The sequence below is a fragment of the Hemiscyllium ocellatum genome, chromosome 10 (genome assembly GCF_020745735.1).
Source record: "Hemiscyllium ocellatum isolate sHemOce1 chromosome 10, sHemOce1.pat.X.cur, whole genome shotgun sequence".
NCBI classification, from domain to species: Eukaryota; Metazoa; Chordata; class Chondrichthyes; order Orectolobiformes; family Hemiscylliidae; genus Hemiscyllium; species Hemiscyllium ocellatum.
Genome location: NC_083410.1, coordinates 98,650,192 through 98,674,260, shown reverse-complemented (window position 1 = coordinate 98,674,260; position 24,069 = coordinate 98,650,192). Strand labels below are relative to the sequence as shown.

At 39.8% G+C, this 24,069-nt stretch overlaps 1 protein-coding gene across 3 annotated transcripts in view; it reads left to right on the top strand.

Annotated features, from left to right (window-relative positions):
* The window catches only part of ralgapa2 (Ral GTPase activating protein catalytic subunit alpha 2), a 564,036-nt gene that overhangs the window by 291,195 nt on the left and 248,772 nt on the right, over positions 1 to 24,069 (top strand). For all 3 annotated transcript variants that reach the window (XM_060831798.1, XM_060831795.1, XM_060831796.1), the window contains exon 34: positions 13,579 to 13,650. In XM_060831798.1, coding sequence (XP_060687781.1) covers positions 13,579 to 13,650 — 72 coding nt within the window. The remainder of the gene's footprint in view (positions 1 to 13,578; positions 13,651 to 24,069) is intronic.

The following is a 24,069-nucleotide window of genomic DNA, read 5'->3' as shown; positions in this document are numbered from 1 at the left end:
CCAAATCATTTATGTGAATGACAGAACATAGTGGACCCAGCACCGATCCTTGTGGCACTCCACTGGTCACAGGCCTCCAGTCTGAAAAACAATCCTCCACCACCACCACCCTCTGTGTTCTACCTTGGAGCCAGTTCTATATCCAAATGGCGAGTTCTCCCTATATTCCGTGAGATCTAACCTTGCTAACGAGTCTCCCATGGGGAACCCTGTCAAAATCCTTACTGAAGTCCACATAGATCACATCTACTGCTCTGCCCTCATCAATCCTCTTTGTTACTTCTTCAAAAAACTCAATCAAGTTTGTGAGACATGATTTCCCATGTACAATGCCATGTTGACTATCTCTAATCAGTCCTTGCCTTTCCGGATACATGTACATCCTGTTCCCTAGGATTCCCTCCAACAACTTGCCCACCACCGACGTCAGGCTCACAGGTCTATCGTTCCCTGGCTTGTCCTTACCACCCTTCTTAAGTGGTGAGAAGGATTCTGGGTAATCTAAGATGGAGGACAGGAAAAATTTCTGGCTGTAACACTGCTACTTTCTTGAGGTATTTTAAGTGCTGGAGGTGATTTCCTAGAATTGCTGCTCCTGAAAATACTGTTTCATATGCTGTTGCATTGTTTTGAGGAACTCCTTAAGAGTTCTTGATGGTGACAGAGCTGTGATAAGATCTTAGCTCGTTCTGATGGAGGGCCACCAGACTCGAACACTTTCTGCCAAATCTGCTGAGTTTTGCTGGCAGTTTATGTTTTCATTTTTAATTTCTCATCCTTGCCAACTATCACTCCGCCATCAGGAGATGAGTGGTCTGACTGATGAGTTGGGAGGCTGGGGTTTTTGGGGGTTGGGGGGAGAGGCAGGGCACATCCCACCTCATTAATTGTGGACTCTGACTGCTCTTTTCAAAATGGTTGAAGATTTCCATACTCTAATCTGTGAACTGATTGGGAAGATATTATGATGAATGGCCATTTGCTGGCACTGATTGTCTGATTGCATTGCAGTGGAATACTTTCCTTGGGGTTAACATTGCCAGGGGAGAAGGACAGAGAGAGACATGGTGGGTCTTTGGCCTGTGCAGGGTGTGAAGAGCGACCTCTACCTGGATGCTGTATCCTGTCTGGGTTTCTGCTGTGTTCCTGTTGATGCTATTTGGTATTCTGTCTTTGCATTCTTCCTGTTTGCATTAAGCTGAGTCACCTTTATAATTGGATGAGAGAGGAGGTTTTCACTATGCTTTTTACATTGAGGTGTTGAAATGAACAAGAAGGGGGGTGTTTGAAATGCTGCTTAAGTGGTTGGGAGGATTTTAGTTTCAAAAAAAAAATTCCCTCGTGTCATACCTGAATTGTAGATGCACTGCTGATTTGGATATTGTCAGAACAGTGATGTTAATCTGGAGCTATGCTCTATGTTTTCTTAAATCTAGAAATCCAATTCAATGCTGATGCATACCTGCAATCAGGCAATTCCTAATCTACTGTATGCATTGTAAAAAAAAATTGTCAAATGTAGGTAATTTTTAAAAAATTGATTCATTGAATGGAAGTATTTTAGCTTGGAAGAATACTAGTTGATTCTATAGTATTCATCATTGCAAATGTATTGCTATTGCTTTAACTTGCATTTTTACAGAATAAGTCGAAATGTTTGCAGCTTGGTTTGTAATCTTTCAGACCAGAATCTGTTCTATCACTAAGTCCTATCTCCTTTCAGCATTGTAATTTTAATGACTCCTGTCTCAGCTCAGCTGTACAAATCTTTCGCCCATTTGTTCTCACTGGGCTTTATGATTTCACTTGGTTTGCTTTCCATTTTTGCCCTGATAGCACCTTAATTGATTCTGGCCTCTATGCCTGTGTCCTACTTTGCACCAAATCTCACTTGATCCATCACTGCACTCCTTGATTTATATTGACTCTTGGCAGCAATGCTTTAATTTTTTAAAAAATCATTTTTATTCTCAGTCTCTTCTTGTCCTTGTTGCTCCTTTTCTCCAGAATCTGCTACAACTCTGAAACCATTGCACCTCTGTCATCCCAACCTTCAGCCTTTTTGCTTTTGATTGTACCACCTTTGACAGCAGCATCTTCAATTGCTACAGCATATGCTCAGGAATTACCACTCTACCTCCCTCTCCTTTCAAAACAAACCATAAAACATCCCGTTTGAACAAGCTGTTGCTCAACTTATTTCCTTATATGACTTGATGCTTTCTTAATAATACACATCTCAGCTGCCTTGGGCTGTTTTATTATATTCAAGGTATTAGATATGTACAAGGTATTTGCTATGTTGTTGGAGGAGGCTTTAATTTGTGTTGGACAGGTTTAGATCCTTCTAATTGTATTCACATCTACAGTCTGGGTGTTGAAAACATTAATACTCCAGTAGTTTGTGAATGTGTTCCCAAATTATTAATGCCCATTGGATGCTATCCAGAATATGTTTCTTGGAGATAGGGATTGTCTAATGCTGTCGTTTTGAGAGAATAGTATTGTTAGATTGTTCTATAAACTACAATTATGGAAATATTCATGATTAAAACCATATGACACTTTTTAAAACCTGTTTCTGTATGTGACTTTAGGGTAAAAGCTCAAACCCTATTGAGAAACGTTTTAAGTGATCTGGAGCAAAGGTACTCGATTTGTATTAAAATAATCAATTGATTGATGACTAGAAAAATACAGGATCTTTCAAGTATTACAAGGTAATCAATTCTTGTTTCTGACAGTCAGATGACAAATGCACATTACTTGCTAGTTATTAGACTGAGTCTCAGGTGAAAATTGTGTATGACAATGGTGTTGTTTGAACATAGTACGTCACAGTGTAGTACAGGCCCTTTGGCCATTGATGTTGCCCAGAGCTGTGAAATCAATCTGATGCCCATCTAATCGATACCATTCCATTATTATCCATATGTATGTCCAATGCCCATTTAAATGCCTTTAACATCAGTAAGTCTACTAATGTCGCAGGCAGGCTATTCCATGCCGCTACTACTCTCTGAGTAAAGAAACTACCCCTAATATCTGTCCTAAATCTATCACCCCTCAATTTAAAGCTGTGTCCCTTTGTGTTAGCCTTCACTATCCAAGGGAAAAGGCTCTCCTGTCCACCCTATCTAACCCTCTGATTATCTTATATGTCTCGATTAAGTCACCTCTCAACCTCCTTCTCTCCAACGAAAACAGCCTCAGTTCCCTCCGCCTTTCCTTGCAAGACCTTCCCTCCATAGCAGGCAACATCCTAGTAAATCTCCTCTGAACCCTTTCGTAAGCGACCACATCCTTTCTGTAATGCAGTGACAAGAACTGCATGCAATAATTCAGGTGTGGACTTACCAGTGTCTTGTACAGCTGAAGCATGATTGCATGACTCTGAAACTCAATCCCCCCTACCAATAAAAGCCAATGTACCAAATGCCTTCTTAACAACCCTATCAATCTGGGTGGCAATATTCAGGGATTTGTACACCTAGACATTGAGATCTCTGTATTCATCTATGCTGCCAAGGATTTTTCCATTAGCCCAGTACTCTGCATTTCTGTTACTACTTCCGAAGTGAATTACCTCACACTTTTCCACATTAAACTCCATTTACCACTTCTCAGCCCAGCTTTGCATCATACCTATGTTCCCCTAACCCACAACGTCCTTCGGCAATATCCACAACTCTGCCTATCTTAGTGTCATCTGAAAATTTACTTACCCATCCTTCTACATCCACCTCCAGATCATTTATAAAAATGACCAGCAGCAGTGACCCCAAAACAGATCCTTGCAGGACACCGGTGGTAACTGAGCTCCAGGATGAACATTTCTCATCAACCACCGCCCTCTGTCTTCTTTCAGCTAGCCAATTTCTGATCCAAACCGCTAAATCACCTTCAATCCCGAAACTCGGGATTGAATGCAATAGCCTACCATGTGGAACCTTATCAAGTGCCTTATTGAAGTCCATGTACACTGCATCAACCACTTTACCTTCATCCACATGTTTTGTCACCTTCTCGATGAACTCAATAAGGTTAGTTTCGCACATCCGACCTTTCATAAAACCGTGTTGACTATCCCTAATCAAATTATTCCTCTCCGGATGATTATAAATCCTATCTCTTATAACCTTTCCAACACCTTACCCACAACCAAAGTAAGGTTCACTGGCCTATAATTACCAGGGTTGTCTTGACTCCCCCTCTTCAACAAGGGAACAACATTCAGTCTTCTAGCACTACTCCTGTCAACAATGATGAGATAAAGATGGAAACCAAAGGCTTGGTGAGCTCTTCCCTGAGAATCCAAGGAAAAGTCCCATCCGGCCCAAGGGTCTTACTTAATTTCAGATCTTTCAAAATTGCTAAAATCTCCTCTTTGTCAACCTTAATCCCATCTAATCTTGTAGCCTGTATCTCCATATTCTCACTAACATTGCCCTTTTCCAATGTGAATACTGACAAAAAGTATTCATTAAGCACTTCCCCTATGTCCTCAGATTCCACACACAACTTTGCACTAGTATCTTTGATTGGCCCTAATCTTACTCCAGTCATTCTTTTATTTCTGATATACCTATATAAGCTTTAGAGTTTTCCTTGATCCTATGCACCAACAACTTCTCATGTACCCTCCTGGCTCTTCTTTGCCCTCTCTTTAGATCTTTTCTAGCTAACTTATAACTCTCAAGCCCCCTAACTGAGCCTTCACGCCTCATCCTCACATAAGCCTTTCTCTTCCTCTTGACAAGAGCTTCAACTTCTTTAGTAAACCATGGTTCCCTCTCTTGACAACTACCTCCCTGCATAATAGGTATATACTTATCAATAGCTGTTCCTTGAATATGCTCCACATTTCAAAACTGCAGGGGATGCACAGTTTCCTTCCCCATCACATCATAATTGCCTTTCCCCCAGTTATATCTCTTTCCTTGTGGTATATACCTATCCCTGCCCATTGGTATTATAAACATCATCAAATTATGGTCACTATCACCAAAGTGCTCACCTACCTCCAAATCTAACACCTGGCCGGGTTCATTCCCCAGTACCAAATCTAATTATGGCATCGCCCCTTGTTGGCCTGTCGATATAATGTGTCAGAAAACTCTCCTGCACACACTGAACAAAAACTGACCCATCTAAACTACTTGAACTTTAGTATTCCCAGTCAATATTAGGGAAGTTAAATGTCCCCCATAATAACTACCCTGCTACTCTCGCTGTTATCGAAAATCACCTTTGCTATTCTTTCCTCTACATACCTGGAGCAATCCGCAACAGGGCGACCTCTTTTCCTGTTTCGAACCTCAGCCCAAACTATCTCAGTGGATGAATCCTTAAATGTTATCTCTGCTGCTGTAATTCTACCCTTGATTAACAGTGCCACACTTCCTGCCTCTTTTACCATCTTCTCTGTTCTTGCTGAAACACCTATATTCTGGAATCTGCAATAACCATTCATTTCTCTCCTTTAGCCATGTCTCTGATATGGCCACAACGTGGAAATCCCAGGTTACTAACCCATGCTGCAAGTTCACTCACCTTATTCCAGATGCTCCTGGCATTGAAATACACACATTGCAAACCAATATCTTGATTGCCAGTGCCCCCTCTCAACCATGTAAACCTACCCCAGACCTCACTACCCTCAACCTCCTGTACATTTGAACTACAATTCAGGTTCCCATGCCTCTGCTGCATTAGTTTAAACCCGCTTACCCCCCCCCCCCCCCCCCCGAAGAGCATCAGCAAATTCCCCTTCTAAGATATTGGTACCCCTCTGGTTCATGTGAAGACCATCATGTTTGTAGGGGTCTCACCTTCCCCAGAGAGAGCTCCAGTTATCCTTTAATGTTGTAATCTACAGTTAATTTTTCAGTTAGAAAGTACCTTCTCTGGTCAGTGCGTTAAATAATCAACATGCCCATTGAATGTTCTGCATTAAATACAACTTCTGCCAATTGATGTTTCTTGAGCGATTTTCTAGTCTCTATCCACTGCTATTTGGATTGATTCTCGAGTTAGATCCTATTTGAAGAATTTCATTGACAAATTTATCTGAGAGACCAACAAATAAGTTTTGAGGATAATGTCTGTTAAGGTTTTGATCACCTTATGTTAGACTCATTTTGTTGACTTGTTGGTATTTTCTAATCAACCTGTTCAGAGATATTATAACACATCTCTGAAGCAGGTAGACTTGAACTGAGGACCCCTGGCTCACAGGGGCACTACCACTTCACCATTCGAGCCTAAGATTGTAATTAAATCTTTGTTGTTGTAATTCTGAAACTGTCCACTGGCCTGAATGTTGCTTTCAATTAAAAATTTGTTTCTCCTTTATTCTAATGTCATCTCACAGATGAATGAGAATATTCCTATTGTAGGATGGCAAAGATCAGTGGCTGGAAACTTTCTCAAGGTAGCTTAGACCAGCAATATTCAGTGACTTAATTTTGATTATCAAAGGTGGCTGCTTGCTATCATTTGCACCATTTTTGTTTTGCATCTAAGGTATTCTTTTAAATGTTTGCAATAATCCAATCTACTGGTACAGTTTGTACAGAAATGTATCATGGTGTTAACTGCGCATTGTGTACCTTTTTGTTTATTCTCCTCTACAAAATGGCATGTTTTTAAGCACGCCTCATCATTTTCCTTTCAAATTTCTCTCATAATTCCTGTCCAAAGTGAATTGTGGATTAATATCCGTCCTCAGGTCTTAAGTTTAAATGTAATAGTGCCATAGCTGCTGGGGTAAATACAAGCTAAAATCCTTTCATGGAATCTATTCATACCTGTAATTCAATACTTGACCATCTGTTGGTTTGTGTATGGGTTCAATTTTCCACTTCCTTTGGTTGATGCAAAGTGGCCAGCGCTACATCCCTGTAAGGTGCCTATGCAGGAGAGAGTGTGACTGATAATAAATAATGGTCGACTTGTCAATTATTTCTCCAATTAACTCGTACCATAATAGTTGAAGGGTAGATCTTCTTTTATAGCCTGCGGAAACTTATTTAGCTTGCTTTGAGCTAAAGTCCTCCCAAGTGTTTGTGCTTCTATATTTTTTTCTTTTCTAAGTGTTTGTCGCTGTGTTTCTAATATTACTGCATCGAGAGAGTTCATTGGAATTGATCATTTTTTTCTTTAATATTTGAGATTGCTCTTAGAGCAACAACAAATATGGTATTATTGATGATGGAACAAGAAAATAACTTGTCCCTGGTAGAAGCTATTGTGTACTCGCATATTAGTTTCTGGTGGTAGAATTTAGTTGGGATTTAGTTATGTCTCTTTAAATGTACACAAATTGTAATGATGTTGATGATGAGGTGGTTCTTGGTTATAATGTATAACAGTGTAGGTAAATACTTCTAGAATAAATGAAAAACGCTTCTAAAAGTAGTGCAAAACTGTAAATGCTGGGAATCTGAAATACCTGGGGCTCAGGCACATATGAGAGATTCCAGATTAATGTTTTTGAGTTAATCTTATTTTAAAGTTATTTGAATGTTAATTTGGTGTCTCTCCCTGATGTGTCTGACCTTCTGAGTATTTCCAGCATTTTCTGGTTTCAGTTTGGGGTAAAGGTAAGAGTCTGATTCTATCTTTCACACTCGCTCAGTCTGAATTCAAATGACAAGCCAATTCAGAATTTTTAAATTGAAGATTAGAAATCGATCAATTTAAACCACTTAATTTGAGAACTAGGTAATAGGAAGGTAATACTTGATAATATATTTATGTTTGCAGTCAAAGTAGGATGGTCAGCCATGATCAAACAGGTTTGAAAGGCTGAATGACCTGCTCCTGCTCCAATTTTCTCTTTCTATTTCATGAATATATTACTTGCAGCAAATTATACCAAGATTCAAGAAGAGTGAAATATTTTGGATTACTGTGAAACTGTTCCAGATATTTTTACAATTGGTATAATCTAAGAGTGAGAAATGTTTGCAAATTTTGTATATTATTTGGTTAACTTAGTAGTTAACTAACATATAGGTCAACTTCAGACATCAAGGTAAAGATGTTTTAATTGGCTCCCATGCTCCTAACTTGGTAGAACCATCTGCTAGGGTTCCCGCTTCTGATACTTTCTATGACCAGGGTAGAAGTGTTTGGAAAAAATAAGCATTAACCGGTTGGCCTTGGATGTGATGTCCACCGTGTAAAAAGCCTGCCATCATTCATGCTTTTAATAAATGAAGTTGGCAAAGCCTTAACAATAAACAGGAAAATATAAAGTTTTCTGAACTACATTAATGTACAACTACCTCCGTATGCTACCTTACCCTAAAGGAACACCTCCAGTTATGAATGCCTTCATAATTCTTGATGCTTTCAAAATCATAGAGAAGGAAAGTCTGCCTTCCTTAGCTGGTTTGGCCTATGTATGACTCCAGATTGTCAGCAATTTGGTTGAATATTAAATGGCCTATCAAGCTACTCAATGGTATACAGCGGGCCAAAAAGGAAACTACTGGGGGATGGACCAGAAATAGTGACCTAGCCAGCAACACCCAGATGCCATGAAAACATAAAAGAGCAGTTAGTAAAATATAGACATAGAAGCAGAAACTCTGGTCTCAGTTTTCACTACTAATAGTCCTTTCAGAAATGATGTAAGCACAAATAAGAAAAACAAAACAATAGCAGCCATTTTATCTCATCAGTTTGTATTGACTGTATGAAAATTTTAATATGTGTCCAATATTGTTGAAACCATTGGTGGAAAACTGACTGTATTGTCATCAAAGTTGAAACTTAAAAAAAAAAATTGGAGTCTGAGCAATTGAATGGACAAGGAATACATTTTGTCCATTGTTTCTGTTCTGGCTTTCTGAAGGAGCAATTCATCTGATGCCACTGTCCACTTTCTCCCCATTTCCCTCACCACCTTCCCTTTCAGATAATAGTCCAGTTATTCTATATTGAATGCATCCATTGACCCTGTCCCCACCACACTTGCCAGGTCCTCGTCAGTTGCTGCATGGAAAAAATTCCATCATACCCTCTTTGCATTATTTCTAATAATCTTAAATATGTTCCTATTAGTTTTCAATCCTTTCAGCACTAGGAACAGATTCTTAACTCCTCTATCTAGGCTTCATGATTTTGAATGCCTCAAGCAAGTCACCTTTCAACCTTCCTTTTTCAAAGAGAACATGCTAACTTGTCCTCCTGTCAATCTCCTTAGCTAGTTTCAGAGAAGATGAACTTAATTCTCTTGAATATTTTCTGCACCCTCTTTAATTCCTTCACACAATACTCTAGTTAATTCTGAACTAGCAATTTATGTGAGTTTAACGTAATTTTCTTGTTTTCGTACTTTATCTTTCCTTGAAAAAGCCTGAGACGTGTTATCAACTGCTCTCAATCTGCCATGATTAATTCACATCTGCATCCAGCTCCCCCTTCTCTTGCACCCCATTTAAAATTGTAGCCTCTATTTTATATTATCTTTCCACATTATTCCTGTTGAAATAAATTTCTTCATACTTTTCTGCATTAAATTTCATCTGTCACTTATTCACCAATGTCATCAACTTGCTTATTGTTATACCTCACTGGAATGGTGCACTGAAAATCAGGCCTGGCCATTCTTGGAGTTGTCAAAAAAAGTTAAAAATTTCGTAAAACTATGCAAAATTCCCTAATTTACCTGTCTTTTAGACCCAGGTTGACAGAAAGTCTGACTTGGATTTCTGTACTTAAGGATTACTATTTATTGCGGTTGAATAGCTACCGATAAATAAATAAAAACTGTGCCTTATGAAATACTCCCTGATGCTGATAGATACAAAGATTGAGATATTACTATATCAGGGATTTGGATGAGAATGTACAAGACATGATTAGTAAGTTTGCAGATGACGCTAAAGTAAGAGGTATTGTGGACATTGAGGAAGATGTCAGAAATTGCAGCAGGACCTTGATCAGCTGGAGAAGTGGGTCAATAAATAGCAAATGGAGTTTAATATAAAAAAGTGTGACATCTTGCATTTTGAAAGGAGTTTAATGGTGAATGGTAGGGCCTTAAGGAGTGCAATGGAACAGAGAGACCTTGGAGTTGAGATGCATGGTTCTCTGAAAGTAGAGTCACAGGTAGACAGGGCGGTGAAGAAGGCTTTTGGCACTCTGGCCTTCATCAGTCAGGGCATTGAGTATAGAAGTTGGGAGTTTATGTTACAGTTGTACAGGATGTTGGTGAGCCCACACTTTGATATGAATGGTGTAGAAGGATATGAGCCAAGTGCAGGGAAATGGGGTTAGTGTACATGGACATTTTTGTCAGCATGGACCAGTTTGGGCCAAAGGACCTTTTCTGTGTGTCGGACTCCATGACTCTAGAGGGAAAGTCTGGGAAGGCAGCTCAATGGTTTCTGTCCACGGGGTTCACTGGGATCCTTTTGGGCTTGTCACAATTTGCTGTTCATCGCGCTCTCTTATCTCTTGCTCTCTCCCCAAGTGTTTCTCACTTTCTCCAGGAGGCACAAAGCACTGTTTCATCAATTGCTCAAAGTCCAAATGAAATATGACATGTTTGAAAAATTGAGGTTTCTGACATTGATTAAAAGCACCAGCTGACGTGAACTTGTAAAGTAAAATAATCCAGTTTTAGGTGTTATTTTATGGCAGAGAAAACTATCTTTCCCATAGATTTGGATAGCCTTCTGTCTACCTCACTCACAGCCTCAAACTGTTCAGTTACCTAGGAGCCAATCATGTTGGTGTTGGCAGACAGAAGACCTTTGTCATCAACAACTGAGCACTAGTTCACAGACCAATGAACTGCTACTTGTCCACCAACTTTCCCTTCATATACATCCAGCTTGTCTGCAGTAACTTACCCACTGCTTAAAAAAAAGCTGTCTGTTTTACACCTCATCAATTTTAAATCTTTCAAATGTGTAAATCATCTCTCTGTATGACATCACAGTATTATCTTCATGAGTGTAATAACATTCTTTAGCTTCTGTCAAGCCAGCTACGTTCATGCATAAATCCTTTTTTTTTGGTCTTTGATCTATCCCATTCGTTTTGCTGCTCTAATAGTCTTTTAGATTATCTTTTATGTTGACTGGCAATGTTTCTCACATTCTTGCTTTTATTTGCTTTTCTAATTTTCCTCTGAACGTTTTGATATTTAAATTTGTTTTATTATTATAACTTTTTGCATTTAACCTAGTATTTAATGATATTATTAACCTGCTGTTGTTGCATGTACGTTTTTCTTAATCTCAACTTTTTTTTGTCACCCAGCGAGCTCTGAATTTGTTTTTCTTATCTTCTCCCTTGGAGAAATATAACAGTGACTGTGGCCAAAATGTTTCTTAAAAAATAGCTTGTGTTACGCAGTGATATGTTTGCCAGTGAATCTTTGATTATAATTAACTTCGGTCAGATCCATTCTAATCCCATTGAAGTCATGATTTGGAGATGCCGGTGTTGGACTGGTGTGTACAAAGTTAAAAATCACACAACACCAGGTTATAGCCCAACAGATTTAATTGGAAGCACACTAGCTTTCGGAGCAACACTCCTTCATCATCACAATCACCTGATGAAGGAGCGTCGCTCCAAAAGCTAGTGTGCTTCCAATTAAACCTGTTGGACTATAGCCTGGTGTTGTGTGATTTTTAACTTTGTAATCCCATTGAAGGTGGCTTTCTACGAATTAATTATTTTTACTTTGCAACATTCCTTGTCCTTTTTCCTGACCAACCTAAATTGCCCTACTCTCTCTCTCTTTGCCTAATTTCCACAGATCAAGACGAGCGATAGCTCATTTCACATTGCACTTTAAACACACTTTTGTAGGAAGTTTAAACACATTCCTGAATTCTTTATCCCATATGTATGTAGATAATGAAGTTCCTGTTGCAGCGATCTATAATTCTTGCACCTGCCTGCAGTTTTTTTTGTAAATTTGTTCCTCTTTGTTGGCTTTACCAGTTGGCAGTCTGTAAACTGCATTGAACAATGTAATTGCACCTTTTCTCCTCCTTCACACCCCCCTCCAAAAAACAATCCACTGAGCCAAATACATTTTGGAACCTTTGGAACACACTCTTCAGCATTACAGTTGTCTCCTTCATCAATATTACCACCCTTCTTCCGTTCCTATTTTTCCTGAATACAGATGTAGAATAGCAGACATAGGAGATATTAAAATAAAAATGAGTGTTTGAAACATGAAGATCCAATTGTTTGGAGATGACTGGTTCCTTTTCATTAGTCATTCAACTAGAAAATGGGAATTTCTTAGCTTTCACAGAATTCAGAATGCAATGAATTCTGTTAATAATTACACATACACTTGTTGGGAGAGTTAATCACACTTGAATGGTTCAAGACCTCTGGATTCACTGAATTGAAAGTTTCAAGGTTAGCCACATCTTTGTAGAATTCTGAAGTATCTATTCTCAAATCCTTTCTATACATTTCTTTGGCTTTAGCTATTTAATCTCATTGCAAAATTTTCTCACCAGTTATCTGCACACTGAGAGTACGGAGTCTTCACCTTGATTGAACTTTCAATTAAGTCAGGCAACTAGAGTCAACCTGTCACTCTAACTGCTGAATTAGATAACTGTAGATGAGTTATCACTTGCTTTTTCTTGAGTCTTCTTGAAAAAAAAATCTCAAAAGAGAGCTGAGGTGTCTGGAAAACTTGAACAAATGTTGAATGCTTATCAGCTAAGCTTCGTCAGAGAATATATAATTTTGTTATTTTTGTGTTGTAACAGAAGTTCAGTTAAATCCAAATTAACTTAACTTCTGTTTCTTTACATCCTGAGGAATTTTTAAGCATTAGCTGAGGGTCAATGCTCTCATTGGAAAATTCAAGAAATTTAAAGATGCAGGTGTGAGATATTTTATCAAATGTTAATGAAATCTCTGCCTTAAAAGTTGAACTTGCATCTGCCCAGCTGGTTTGAAATTAAATAATGACAGTAAGGAAATAAGTCAAATTTGGAAGAGCGAACTTGTTTGTCTTGCACTATCTGTATGAGAACTAGACTGTAGTGTTTCCGACTTGATTACAAGCCATTTATCAAACTTTTTTTTTATTAACCATCCTCCTTCCCGTGGATATTATTCCACTTCTCTTCAAAACTGGTCTCATACTTACCTGTTCAAAAAAACCCACTTTTTATGCCTTTGTCCTTGCAAACTACTGAACTACCAATTCATTACGAAAACACCTTTCCCCTCCACTCCTAAAATGTGTTCTTGCCTTTTCATTACTAAAAGCACATATTTCTAACTCAAACACCATCTCTCTCACTCCATTTTCTGCCAGAATTCTCAAATTCTCATATGCACCTTGGTTTGGAGATGCCAGTTTTGGACTGGGGTGTGCAAAGTTAAAAATCACACAACACCAGGTTATAGTCCAACAGGTTTAATTGGAAGCACACTAGCTTTTGGAGCGCCGAACAAGGTACCTCTGAATGTAAATCCCTAAATGATGCATTCGTACTTGTGAAAATAAAGCTGTTACTTGTTGCGTGTTTCATTTAGGTTCTAAGGTATTCCTCCTTCTTTTGTTCTAAGGAATAGTTTTCATCTTCTGAAGAAAAACTCAAAACTATTAAGGGAACTTAAAAATTTGGATTCGAGGCAGTGGTGAGTATTTTTGATTATACTCAATATGAACTGCAAAATATTGACAATTGGACAAATTATAGTGAATGTGATATTCGGCCACAATGCTTACTACTGCAATAAATGGATAATGCTGATTACTAATTCAGAAATCTTCTACTTGGATTTGAATTCACCTTGATAACAATCTTCCTATCATAATAATCATGTTCAATCTGTAAAGTATTTCAAGCCTATTGTTTTGAAATGTTTTAGAACATAGAACATGGAAAAGTACAGCACACAACAGGCCCTTCGATCCATGATGATGTGCTGAGGATTAATTATAATCTGAAATAAAATAATCTAACCTACGCACCCCTCAATTCACTGCTGTCCATGTGCATGCCCAGCAGTCGCTTAAATGTCCATAATGACTCTGCTTCCACCATCACCGCTGGCAACTCTCTGCATAAAGAACCTACCTCTGACATCTCCTCTATACCTTCCTTTTAATACCTTAAAACTATGACGCCTCGTGGCAGGGGAAAAGTCTCTGGCTATCAACTCTATCCGTGCCCCTCATTACCTTGTACACCTTGATCAGGTCACCTCTCTCCTTCCTCTCCAGAGAGGAAAGTCCGAGGTTAGTCAACCTCTCTTCAGAAGACAAGCCCTCCAGTCCAGGCAGCATTCTGGTAAACCTTCTTTGCACCCTCTTCAAAGCCTCTGTATCTTTTCTATAGTAGGGCAACCAGAACTGGACATCATACTTCCGGTTTTGTAGAGCTGTAGCAAAACCTCGCGGCTTTAAACTTGATCTCCCTGTTAATGAGTGCCAAAACACCATATGCTTTCGTAACAGTCCTATCCACTTGGGTGACAACTTTGAGGGATCTATGCATTTGAACACCAAGAATCCTATCTTTAATCCTATATTCAGCAATCAAGTTTGTCCTTCCAAAATGCATCTCTTGACATTTATCCAGGTTGAACTCCATCTGCCATTTCTCAGCTCAGCTCTGCATCCTGTCTATGCCATCCTGCAGCCTGCAACAGCCCTTGATACAATCAATGGAACCTCTAACCTTTGTGTCATCTGTAAATTTACTAACCCACTCCTCAACCTCCTCCTCCAAGTCATTTATTAAAAACTACGAAGAGCAGAGGTCCAAGAACAGAGGCCTGCGGGACAGCACTCACCACTGATCTCCAGGCAGAATACTTTCCATCTACAGTCACTTTCTGCCTTCGGTCAGCTAACCAATTCTGAATCCAATTAGCCAAATCTCCCTGTATCCTATACCTCCTGACTTTATGAGCCTATCATGGGGAACTTTATCAAATGCCTTGCTGAAGCCCATATACACCGCATCCACTGCCTGACTTTCATCAACCTGTCTCGTCACCTCCTCAAAGGACACAATAAGATTTGTGAGGCATATCCTGCCTCTCGCAAAGCCATGCTGACTGCTTTTAATCATGCTACGCTTTTCCAAATAGTCACAAATCCCGTCCCTCAGAATTCTTTCCAAAACTTTGCTGACCACAAGTGTTTGGTCTGTATTTGCCAGGGATTTCCCTATTCCCCTTCTTGAAAAGAGGAATACCATTCGCCTCCCTCCAATCCTCTGATACGTGCAGAGTGAGGAAGCAAAGATCTTCCCCAACAGCTTAGCAACCTCCTTGCTCGTTTCCCAGAGCAACCTAGGATAAATCTGGGGACTTATCAATCTTAATGTTTGCCAAAATTTCCAGCACATCAGTCTCCTCAATCTCGATCTGTTCAAGCCTGTTTTCTGGCTCCTAAAAGTTCTCATTCACAACAAGGACCCTTTCCGTAGTGAAAACCAAAGCAAAAAACTCATTTAGGGCTTCCCCTATCTGCTCAGACTCCACACATATTGTTTTTGTGCTTTATTGCATACAGCTACCTAATATCTTTGTGTTTTGGAATGTTTACTTCATGGAATTTTGTAATGTCGTATTTATTGTCAATGTAGGAATTTAACTAGATATCTCTATTACATTCACAATTGAATTATATTTGTATTGCTGTCACACAATTCCGCAAATAATGATGAATTGCTGAAAGTAAAATACTGCCATTTTATTTTTATGCCCTGTTATGGCTGGGAGCCCATTCTCATGAGGGTGCAGCCATTTTGTACTGCTAAAGCAGGTAGGGTTTGTGGTTGCATTCAAATTTGTTTTCACATTAACACTGTGATACTGTTATCCATTTTAAATATCAGTCTGAAGGTAAACAACCTATTTGGCCGAACTGCAGTCTTTGAATATCTTTGAATGTCTGATAAAAGAAATAGTGAATTAATGTGATATATAATGCATAGATGTTGGTCTCTACATAATTCACAGTATTACACTGCAGTAGCCCCTGAAACTGTGGCAGAAATGCATCAAACAGTGAAACAGTGACGCTTAGGAAGGATTGAGACAGTCAATTCATTTCACCATCAGTGTCAGAAGCTCATCTACACTTTGACACTTGATTACAACTTTACCTCATTCCTTATTGAAGACTTCACTTGGAAGCAGAAAATCAAGAAAACCCTCTTTATTGATTCAGAGAGAAAGAAAATGACTGCACGTTTCCAGAATTCAAAACTCAACCAAAGGTGAACATTGTGCCTGATGTTTGGGCAGATGATGAATTTCTGCTCCACTGCATCTCACAACTGTCTAGTTTTAAAGTATTAAGACGACTTTTTTTTTAAGCGTGTGATAGATTTATTTGCTTGTGGCATGGTTTCTAGGCAGTGTTGCCTAGCACTTAAACCTGACTGATGTCAAAAAGCCATCAGATGAAAAATAAAAGGATCCATATCAACATCTATATGGCCATTTCTGAGGATAACCTGTTGTTAAAAGCTGGTTTTCGTCATTAAGGAATGAAGAGATTCTCATGGAAGAACACAAAGGACCTACATTGGCTGCAGCATACGAGTCCATAGTTTGGCTATAGCACTATAGTTCAGACACCATTGTGATCTGCAAATCTGCTGATGCAAAGACTCCATACTGCAATTTTCTCCTCCCAGACAGTTTGGTCCTCACCTAATGAGATCAGACCAGGTAACTGTCTTCACACAAATGATCAGAGTCATGCGTTATGTAAAAAAGTTGTTTGACAAATTAAATGTTTTCTCCATAAGTGTACTTTTCAAGATCACCAGCCTGTGTTGAAAGCTGCTATCACAACTGATAATGTGGCCGTTGCAGACTTTGTTTAGAGGAAGAGGATGAAGAAGCTACTGATATCTTATTGTAATCATTGCTTCATTGAAACCAGTGATGTGTCCACTTGTCCAACTAAACAGAGCACTAGTTAGTGACTCTAACTAACATGTTTATGAATCTCAGTTCCATCCTTTCTCTTGCCCTTGAAGAATTGAGACAAACCCAGGTGCTTTACATTTCCTCGACCTGAACAGCAATCTAGTTGGGGATTTCATGGAGATGGCTTGACCAGGTGATGCAATGACATTTGCTGTTGATCCATCCTTTCTTCCTTCAAAGTATAATGAGCCACACACATTTTTGAATAATGCTACTGACAAGGGTCTTCTCATAAATCTCTGCTGTGATCTGTAATGTCCGGTCTCATCTATGAGCATTTTGTACAGATACAACCTGTCTTCACTCCCAGCAATCATGGTTTTGGCCTTGATGGGATGAGTTTGTTCCCTGAGCTTTGGCTCTGCAAGGAATAACTTAATATTGTTTAAATGCTTTTTGTGCAGAATTTTTACACAAGACAAAGAAGGTGATGGTCAATCCATCGGAGTTTAATTTAAATTCAACCGGAATCATAGCTTCAGTACAGAAGCAGTCATTTGGCAGATTAAACCTCAGCAAGTGGGATTCTCCATATCTGTTGCATAATCTGGTGCCAACCTTCTGTTTGTTTCTCATGAATTTTTAATACTAAATTTTTTAAAGCTACGATCAGACATCCCTTTTAAAAGAGTGTATGATTATCAGGTAAAGACTCTGATTCATAGTCTGTCTGACGCAATGAATATCTTGTTGATTGCAATATCTTGAACAGTTCATTTACCACAACAGTGCCTTCCATCCTGACCTCAAATTCCCCTGGTCCATCTCTGACACCTCCCTTCCCTCCCCTTCCTGAACTTCTCCGGTGACCAATTCAACACTGATATCTACTTCAAACCCACTGATTCCCACAGCTACTTTGACTACACCTGCTCCCACCCCCTTTAAAAATGTGATCTCCTAATCGCAATTCCTCCACCTCCACTGTTTGTGCTCTCAGGATGAGCGATTCCACTCTAGAACATCCCAGGTGTCCTCCTACTTCAAGAACCACAATTTTCCCTCCCCTGTGATTAACAGTACCCCCAATCATGTCTCCTCCATTTCCTGGCCCATTGCCCTTGTACCATCACTCCTGCCACCACCACCCCCCCAACCCCTATTTATTTTTCAGCCCCCTTCCCCTCCCCAGTCTAAAAGAAGGGTTATGCTTGAAACATCGACTGTCGTCTTTCTCAGGTACTGCCTGACCTGCTGTGCCTTTTCCAGCGCCACACTTTAGATTAGATTCCCTACGGTATGGAAACAGGCCCTACAGCTCAACAAGTCCACACCGACCCTCCAAAGAGTATCCCACCCAGACCCATTTCCCTTTGCCGAATGCACCCAACACAATGGGCAATTTATCATGACGAATCCACCTAAGCTGCGCATCTTTGGACTGTGGGAGGAAACCGGAGCTCCTGGAAGAAACCACACAGGCAGTCGCCCGAGGCTGCAATCGAACCAGGGTCCCTGGCGCTGTGAGGTAGCAGTGCTAACCACTGAGCCGCTTTACCAACTCTGACTCTCCAGCATCTGCTGTTCTCAGTTTCTCCATAATATGTACTGTCCAACCCACCCACAATCATATAGCCTCCTGAGAGAGAGACAAAACTAGATTACAAACCCAAATTTGATTTGTTGTCACATGTACCGAAGTAAATGAAAAGCTTTGTTTACAAGCATTACAGACATATCATAGTAAGCAAGGATGTACAGATCAAAACAACTTAGACAGAGGCGTACTGGTTACATTGCACAGAGGCAAGATCAATGTTAGCAAGATCAGCATTATTTGATGCTAGAGTATCCATTCGTCAGTCTAATAATGGTCGGGAAGAAGCTGTTCCTGGACCTGCTAGTGAGTATGTTGAGGCTTCTGTATGTCCTGCCTGATGGAAGAGGTTATAGGAGATCATTACCAGAATGTGATGGGCCTTTGATGATGTTAGGAGCCTTTCCATAGTAACAAGTCATGTAAATAGAGTAGATGGATGGTCTGGGCGGTGCACACCACCTTCTGTAGTTTCTCATGGTCCTGAGCAAAGCAGTTGCCATACTAGGCCATTATATACCCAGACAGTATGCATCTGTCGAAGTTCATGAGGGTCCTTATGGTCATGTCAAATTTCCTAAGGCACTTGAAAAAGAGGCATTGTTGTGCTTTCTTGACTATCACATCTACGTGGAAAATCCTGAGCAGGTTGTTGGTTATCGTCATTCCAAGGTCAGGGAACTTGATGCTATGCACCCCATCAATCTCAGTTCCATTGATGTAGATGGGGATGTAGTCTCCTTTTCTTTATGTAGTCAATGATCAGTTCTTTTGTTCTGCCAATGTTGAGATGCACCATATTACCAAGTCCTCTCTCTCTCTTCTTTATTTTGACTCACCATTGTTAGATATCCGTCCTACTACAGTGGTGTCGTCAGCAAACTTTAGATGGCATTTATTCAGAATTTGGCAACAGAGTCATGGCTGTACAGGGGGTACAGTGGAGGACTGAGGATGCATTCTTGGGGCACTAGTGTAGAGTGTTATTGTGGAGGAAATGCAGTTACCTATCTTCACTGATTGCGGTCTGTGGGTCAGAAAGTTGAGGATCTGGTTGCAGAGGGCAGAGCCGAGACCAACTTGAAATTAATTTGAAAGTTGGTTCCTCTGCAACCCCATTGGTGATCAGGACATCAGTCATAGAGATGTACAGCACAGAAACAGACCCTTCGATCAACTTATCCATGCCGACTAGATATCCCAACCCAATCTAGTCCCACTTGCTAGCACCCAGCCATTATCCCTCCAAACCCTTCCTATTCTCTCTCAGGCATTGTCAACCATATGGGAAGGGAAATTGTGATCTTGGAAGAAGGAGGCCATCTGAGACTTTGAGGTGGAATTGGTCATCCTGGGAACAGATGTGGCAGAGGTGGAGGAATTGGGAATAAGCGATGGCATTTTTACAGGAGGTAGGGTGAGAGGACGTGTAGTCTCGGTAGCTGTGGGAATCGATGGGCTTGCAGTAGATGTCTATGGTTAGTAGGTCACCAGAGATGGTGATGGAGAGGTCCAGGAAGGGGAGGGAGGTGTCCGAGATGCTTCTAATTGCCTACTACATCAACACATCACCTTGTTTCCTGGCTAATATCTCTGTCTTAGGCTTATTGCCGTGCTTCCTTGAAGCTTGGTGCAATCTGGAATAACAACACTTCATTTTCTGCTTAGGAACCCTGTAGTCTTCTGGACTCAATATCAAGTTCAACAATTTTAGGGCTTATGCACCTTCTCCCAAGTCCTTATTCCAATGTCCACACACCAGGTCTGGTCACCACATGGGTTATTACTGCGCACACAGCCCATTGTCAACTAATGCAGGTAGTTCTTTTATAACATGATGGTTGCGTTCTTGTGGAACCTCATTACTGAAAAATCACGCTTTAGAGGCAGCATTTAAAGTAATCACATTACGCCTACACATCTTCACGTTTTAGCAAGTGTTCTCAATTTGTCAACCATGCTATAACAAATTCACATTAACAAAAAGCAGAATGACCGACATTTGTCCCCATTGACAGCTACTCATTCTCCCAGATTGACCTTTATCCATTTCTTTATCTGTCCAACTGTTTTTCTGTCTCTGGGCTGTATCTCCACCTATTGTTAACTTCTCCCCCTCCCACCCCATCTTCTGCATAAATACCAACTTATCCTCCCTACCATCAGTTCTGAAGATGGGTCATTGGGCCTGAACCGTTATTTCTGCTATCTCTCCACAGATGCTGCCAGACCTGTTGAGTTTTTCCAGCAATTTCTGTTTTTGCCTCTACTGTTCCTGTTCTGATTCATTTAAGATCTATGCCCTTTAACTCTTTGTATGTATAATTTACTACTACGTTTTTCTAGGTAGAAGGTCCCTAGTTTACGAGCACACATTACTAATGTGATCCTGTATAGAGATATAATTTTAAAGATCTGGCATACAACATTTCCTGTACTTGCAAATGCCTATTTTGCGTTATCCTGCATTATGTTTCAACTTGCACACAAATAGACTTAGGAATAGAACCCATTTGCAACCTGGGCCTGCAATAAGTTACAATTTGTTCTTTCTGCTAGTCTGTGGCCTCTTGCAATTTTTAATATTTTGATGCAATTTGCTGTTTGCTTGAAATTTGTGTCATCCAGAAATCCATTATTGTTCTTTTCCTTTGTAAGTCCAGGTGAATTATGCAAGTAGTAAATAGGAGTACTGTAAAGCGAATAACTGGGAAGCACTACTCTCAAAAACTTTTCCATCTGCAAAATATTTCTTTGTTTTCTGTGTTCTAAACACCCCTTCAGGTTTGGCATGCTTCTGTTAACTTTATATCCTATTTCCTTTTTCATGGTGGTATCTCATCAAACCAAATTATGATTTCTCTTTGTGCAAAATCAGGTCAAGCAGAGCATCATTCCTTACTGGATGAGAAACACAGTAACTGCAAACCCACTTAAAAAAAAGTCATTATTTTCTCACCATGCGCTTTTTATCTTCCATGGTCTACTTTTAAACTTCAGAAATCCTCTCAAATCACATGTTTATTGTTAGCATGTGACTTTAAGTTTTTTTTTACAAATTTCATCTAGCCTTGAGCTGAGGGTGAAAAGGGAATTCTGTAACCCAGTGCATCGTTTGTACAATATGTAATACATTTCCTTTCTTCTTCATTGCTTCATGTTTAATAGACAAATGGCGTCTAGGCACTAACCTGGCTAATTTTGTTAAAGATGTTGTTCACAATGATATACCAGCTGCATAGCATGTGCCAGATGCCCCAGTTGGCTGAATTTGGAAACTATCACCATTGATAAAAACGTGTATGGCATATTGTTTGAAGTATGCACTCTATAGCTGTGTACACTTCAGAAAGTACTAAATAATTAAATTTAAAATATCTGTAGCAATGAAACAAATAAACAAGTTCTAGGAGAGCCCAGAACTAGATGGCATAAGTTTAGGGTGAGAGGGGAAAGATTTAAAAGGGACCTAAGGGACAGCTTTTTCACGCAAAGGGTAATGTGTGTATGGCATGAGGAAGTGCTAGAGACTGGTACCATTACAACATTTAAAAGGCATCTGAATGGGTATATGAATAGGAAGGTTTAGAGGGATGTGGGCCAAGTGCTGGCAAATGGGACTAGATTCATTTAGGATATCTGGTTGATATGGGCGAGTTGGACTGAAGGGTCTTTTTCTATGGTGCTATAATTGCTTCAAAAAAGCATGAGTAGAATCTGTGTTTAGAAAATGCCCATAGTTACATTTTGGACACAAATAGATCACTTAAATATACAAGTACTTTTTACTGATAACACCAAGAAAAATGGTACTGCCTCTTCCACTCGGGGTTTTAATTGTTACGTTTAGTCTTAAAATGTTTGCACTGAGGAGAAGGGTTTGAGATTAAATGTGCTTTCTGCTCCTGATTCTCATGAACCACAGCTGTAAGAGTTGGAAATCGTTCAGTGTTAATGGGCTTCCTTGTAACGATCCCAGTGGTTTTGAAAGGTTTACTGCCATTCAGTGGAGTCTGAAAGGGTCCTCTTGTGGCACAGAGACAGAGTCCTAGGAAGCCTGGTTTTAAGTCCTGCCTGCTCTAGAGATGTGGAATAACATCGCTGAATAGGTTAATTAGAAAAATAGATGGAAGTTTCAGTGAGGGATGAAAGTAACTAGCTTTGGAGAGGAGAAGAGAACAAATAAAATGCACCTTTTTTTTTAAATTGAAGGTATGGAGGTTCCAGTCACTCTGTAGTTATTCTTTGAGATCCTATGCTCCTCTGTGATCTAGGTACATGTAACCAAATGTTGCAGGGCTGCTGGGTGGGGGAGTTATAGTCATGTTGACAATGACAAAAAGATGTTTACCTCATGCAAATCAGCATGGAAGTTCCAGAGCTGTGGTTTGTCACTCTGCTCTGAGATCAGTGCGAACAACCTTCCTGCATCTTCTGGTTCATACCCGTAATGTCCAATATCCAATGTTAGTACTTCCCTAGGACACGTTTGTCCTGAACTACTTCACTTAGCTGGAAGCTTTCTTTATCATGGCATATCCTGATGAAGGGCTCTGGCCCGAAACGTCGAATTTCCTGTTCCTTGGATGCTGCCTGATCTGCTGTACTTTAACCAGCAACACATTTTCAGCTCTTTATCATGGCATACACTGGGCATAGTCGGCGTATACTCATTTTGAGCTTGAGGTTCTCCTGCGTAAAGTTCCACTTCTGCGTAGGTGAAAGCAAAAGTGATACAGTTCATGCGGCTACAGACCTCTTGGCAACCCCGCGTCCCACTGTTCTTGAGTTCACCAATGTCCCCCATCGCCTCATTAGGGCAAAAGCCCCCTTATAGTTGGCCACGATCAACAATTATTGACAATATCATCTCTGTTGCCCACATTACCATTTGAAAAACCTTTTAAAAAGTCACACTGGATTAAATCAGGTCACTTTATAATGGAGGAATGCTTCTCGTTAACTTTTATTAAACAACCTGAACATATTACCTTTATCTGTGCCCTGCATGTGTTTAGATCTTCAGCCTAGTCTATGGAAAAATAATTAGTGATTTCACTTTATTGCTGTTTGCCTTGTGTTGGAGGGCTCTATGATTGGTTGCTTGAAGAGCCTGACGTAATCGCTCTTGCTCACACTATGAATGTCCATTGAAGAAAGCTGCAATCTGTTGCAGTACCACTACATGGGACTTGAGGTGAAACTCACACCAAAGAGAGCACTTGATCTCTTAGTAGTACCTAGTGATGAGCATTGTTGCATCGCTACTAATTGCAAAATTAAGCTTACTTTCAGGATTGATTTATTTAGAATTTTTTGGTTGGGTTGCCTTGAATATTTCAGCAAGTCAAACACCAGTTCAATTCAGAAAGCAAGTAGTCTACCAATTGATCAAAAGTAGCCGCCAGAAATTTAGTCGAGTTATGAAAATATTCTCAACTAATCATGAATTTGTACCTGTCACAAAAATACCTAGTTATTTCAAAATAATCTTATCAACTATTATTAATTTCGGAAACAAAAATGGATGTTCGTGGAAAAGCTCTGCAAGTCTGGTGGCATCT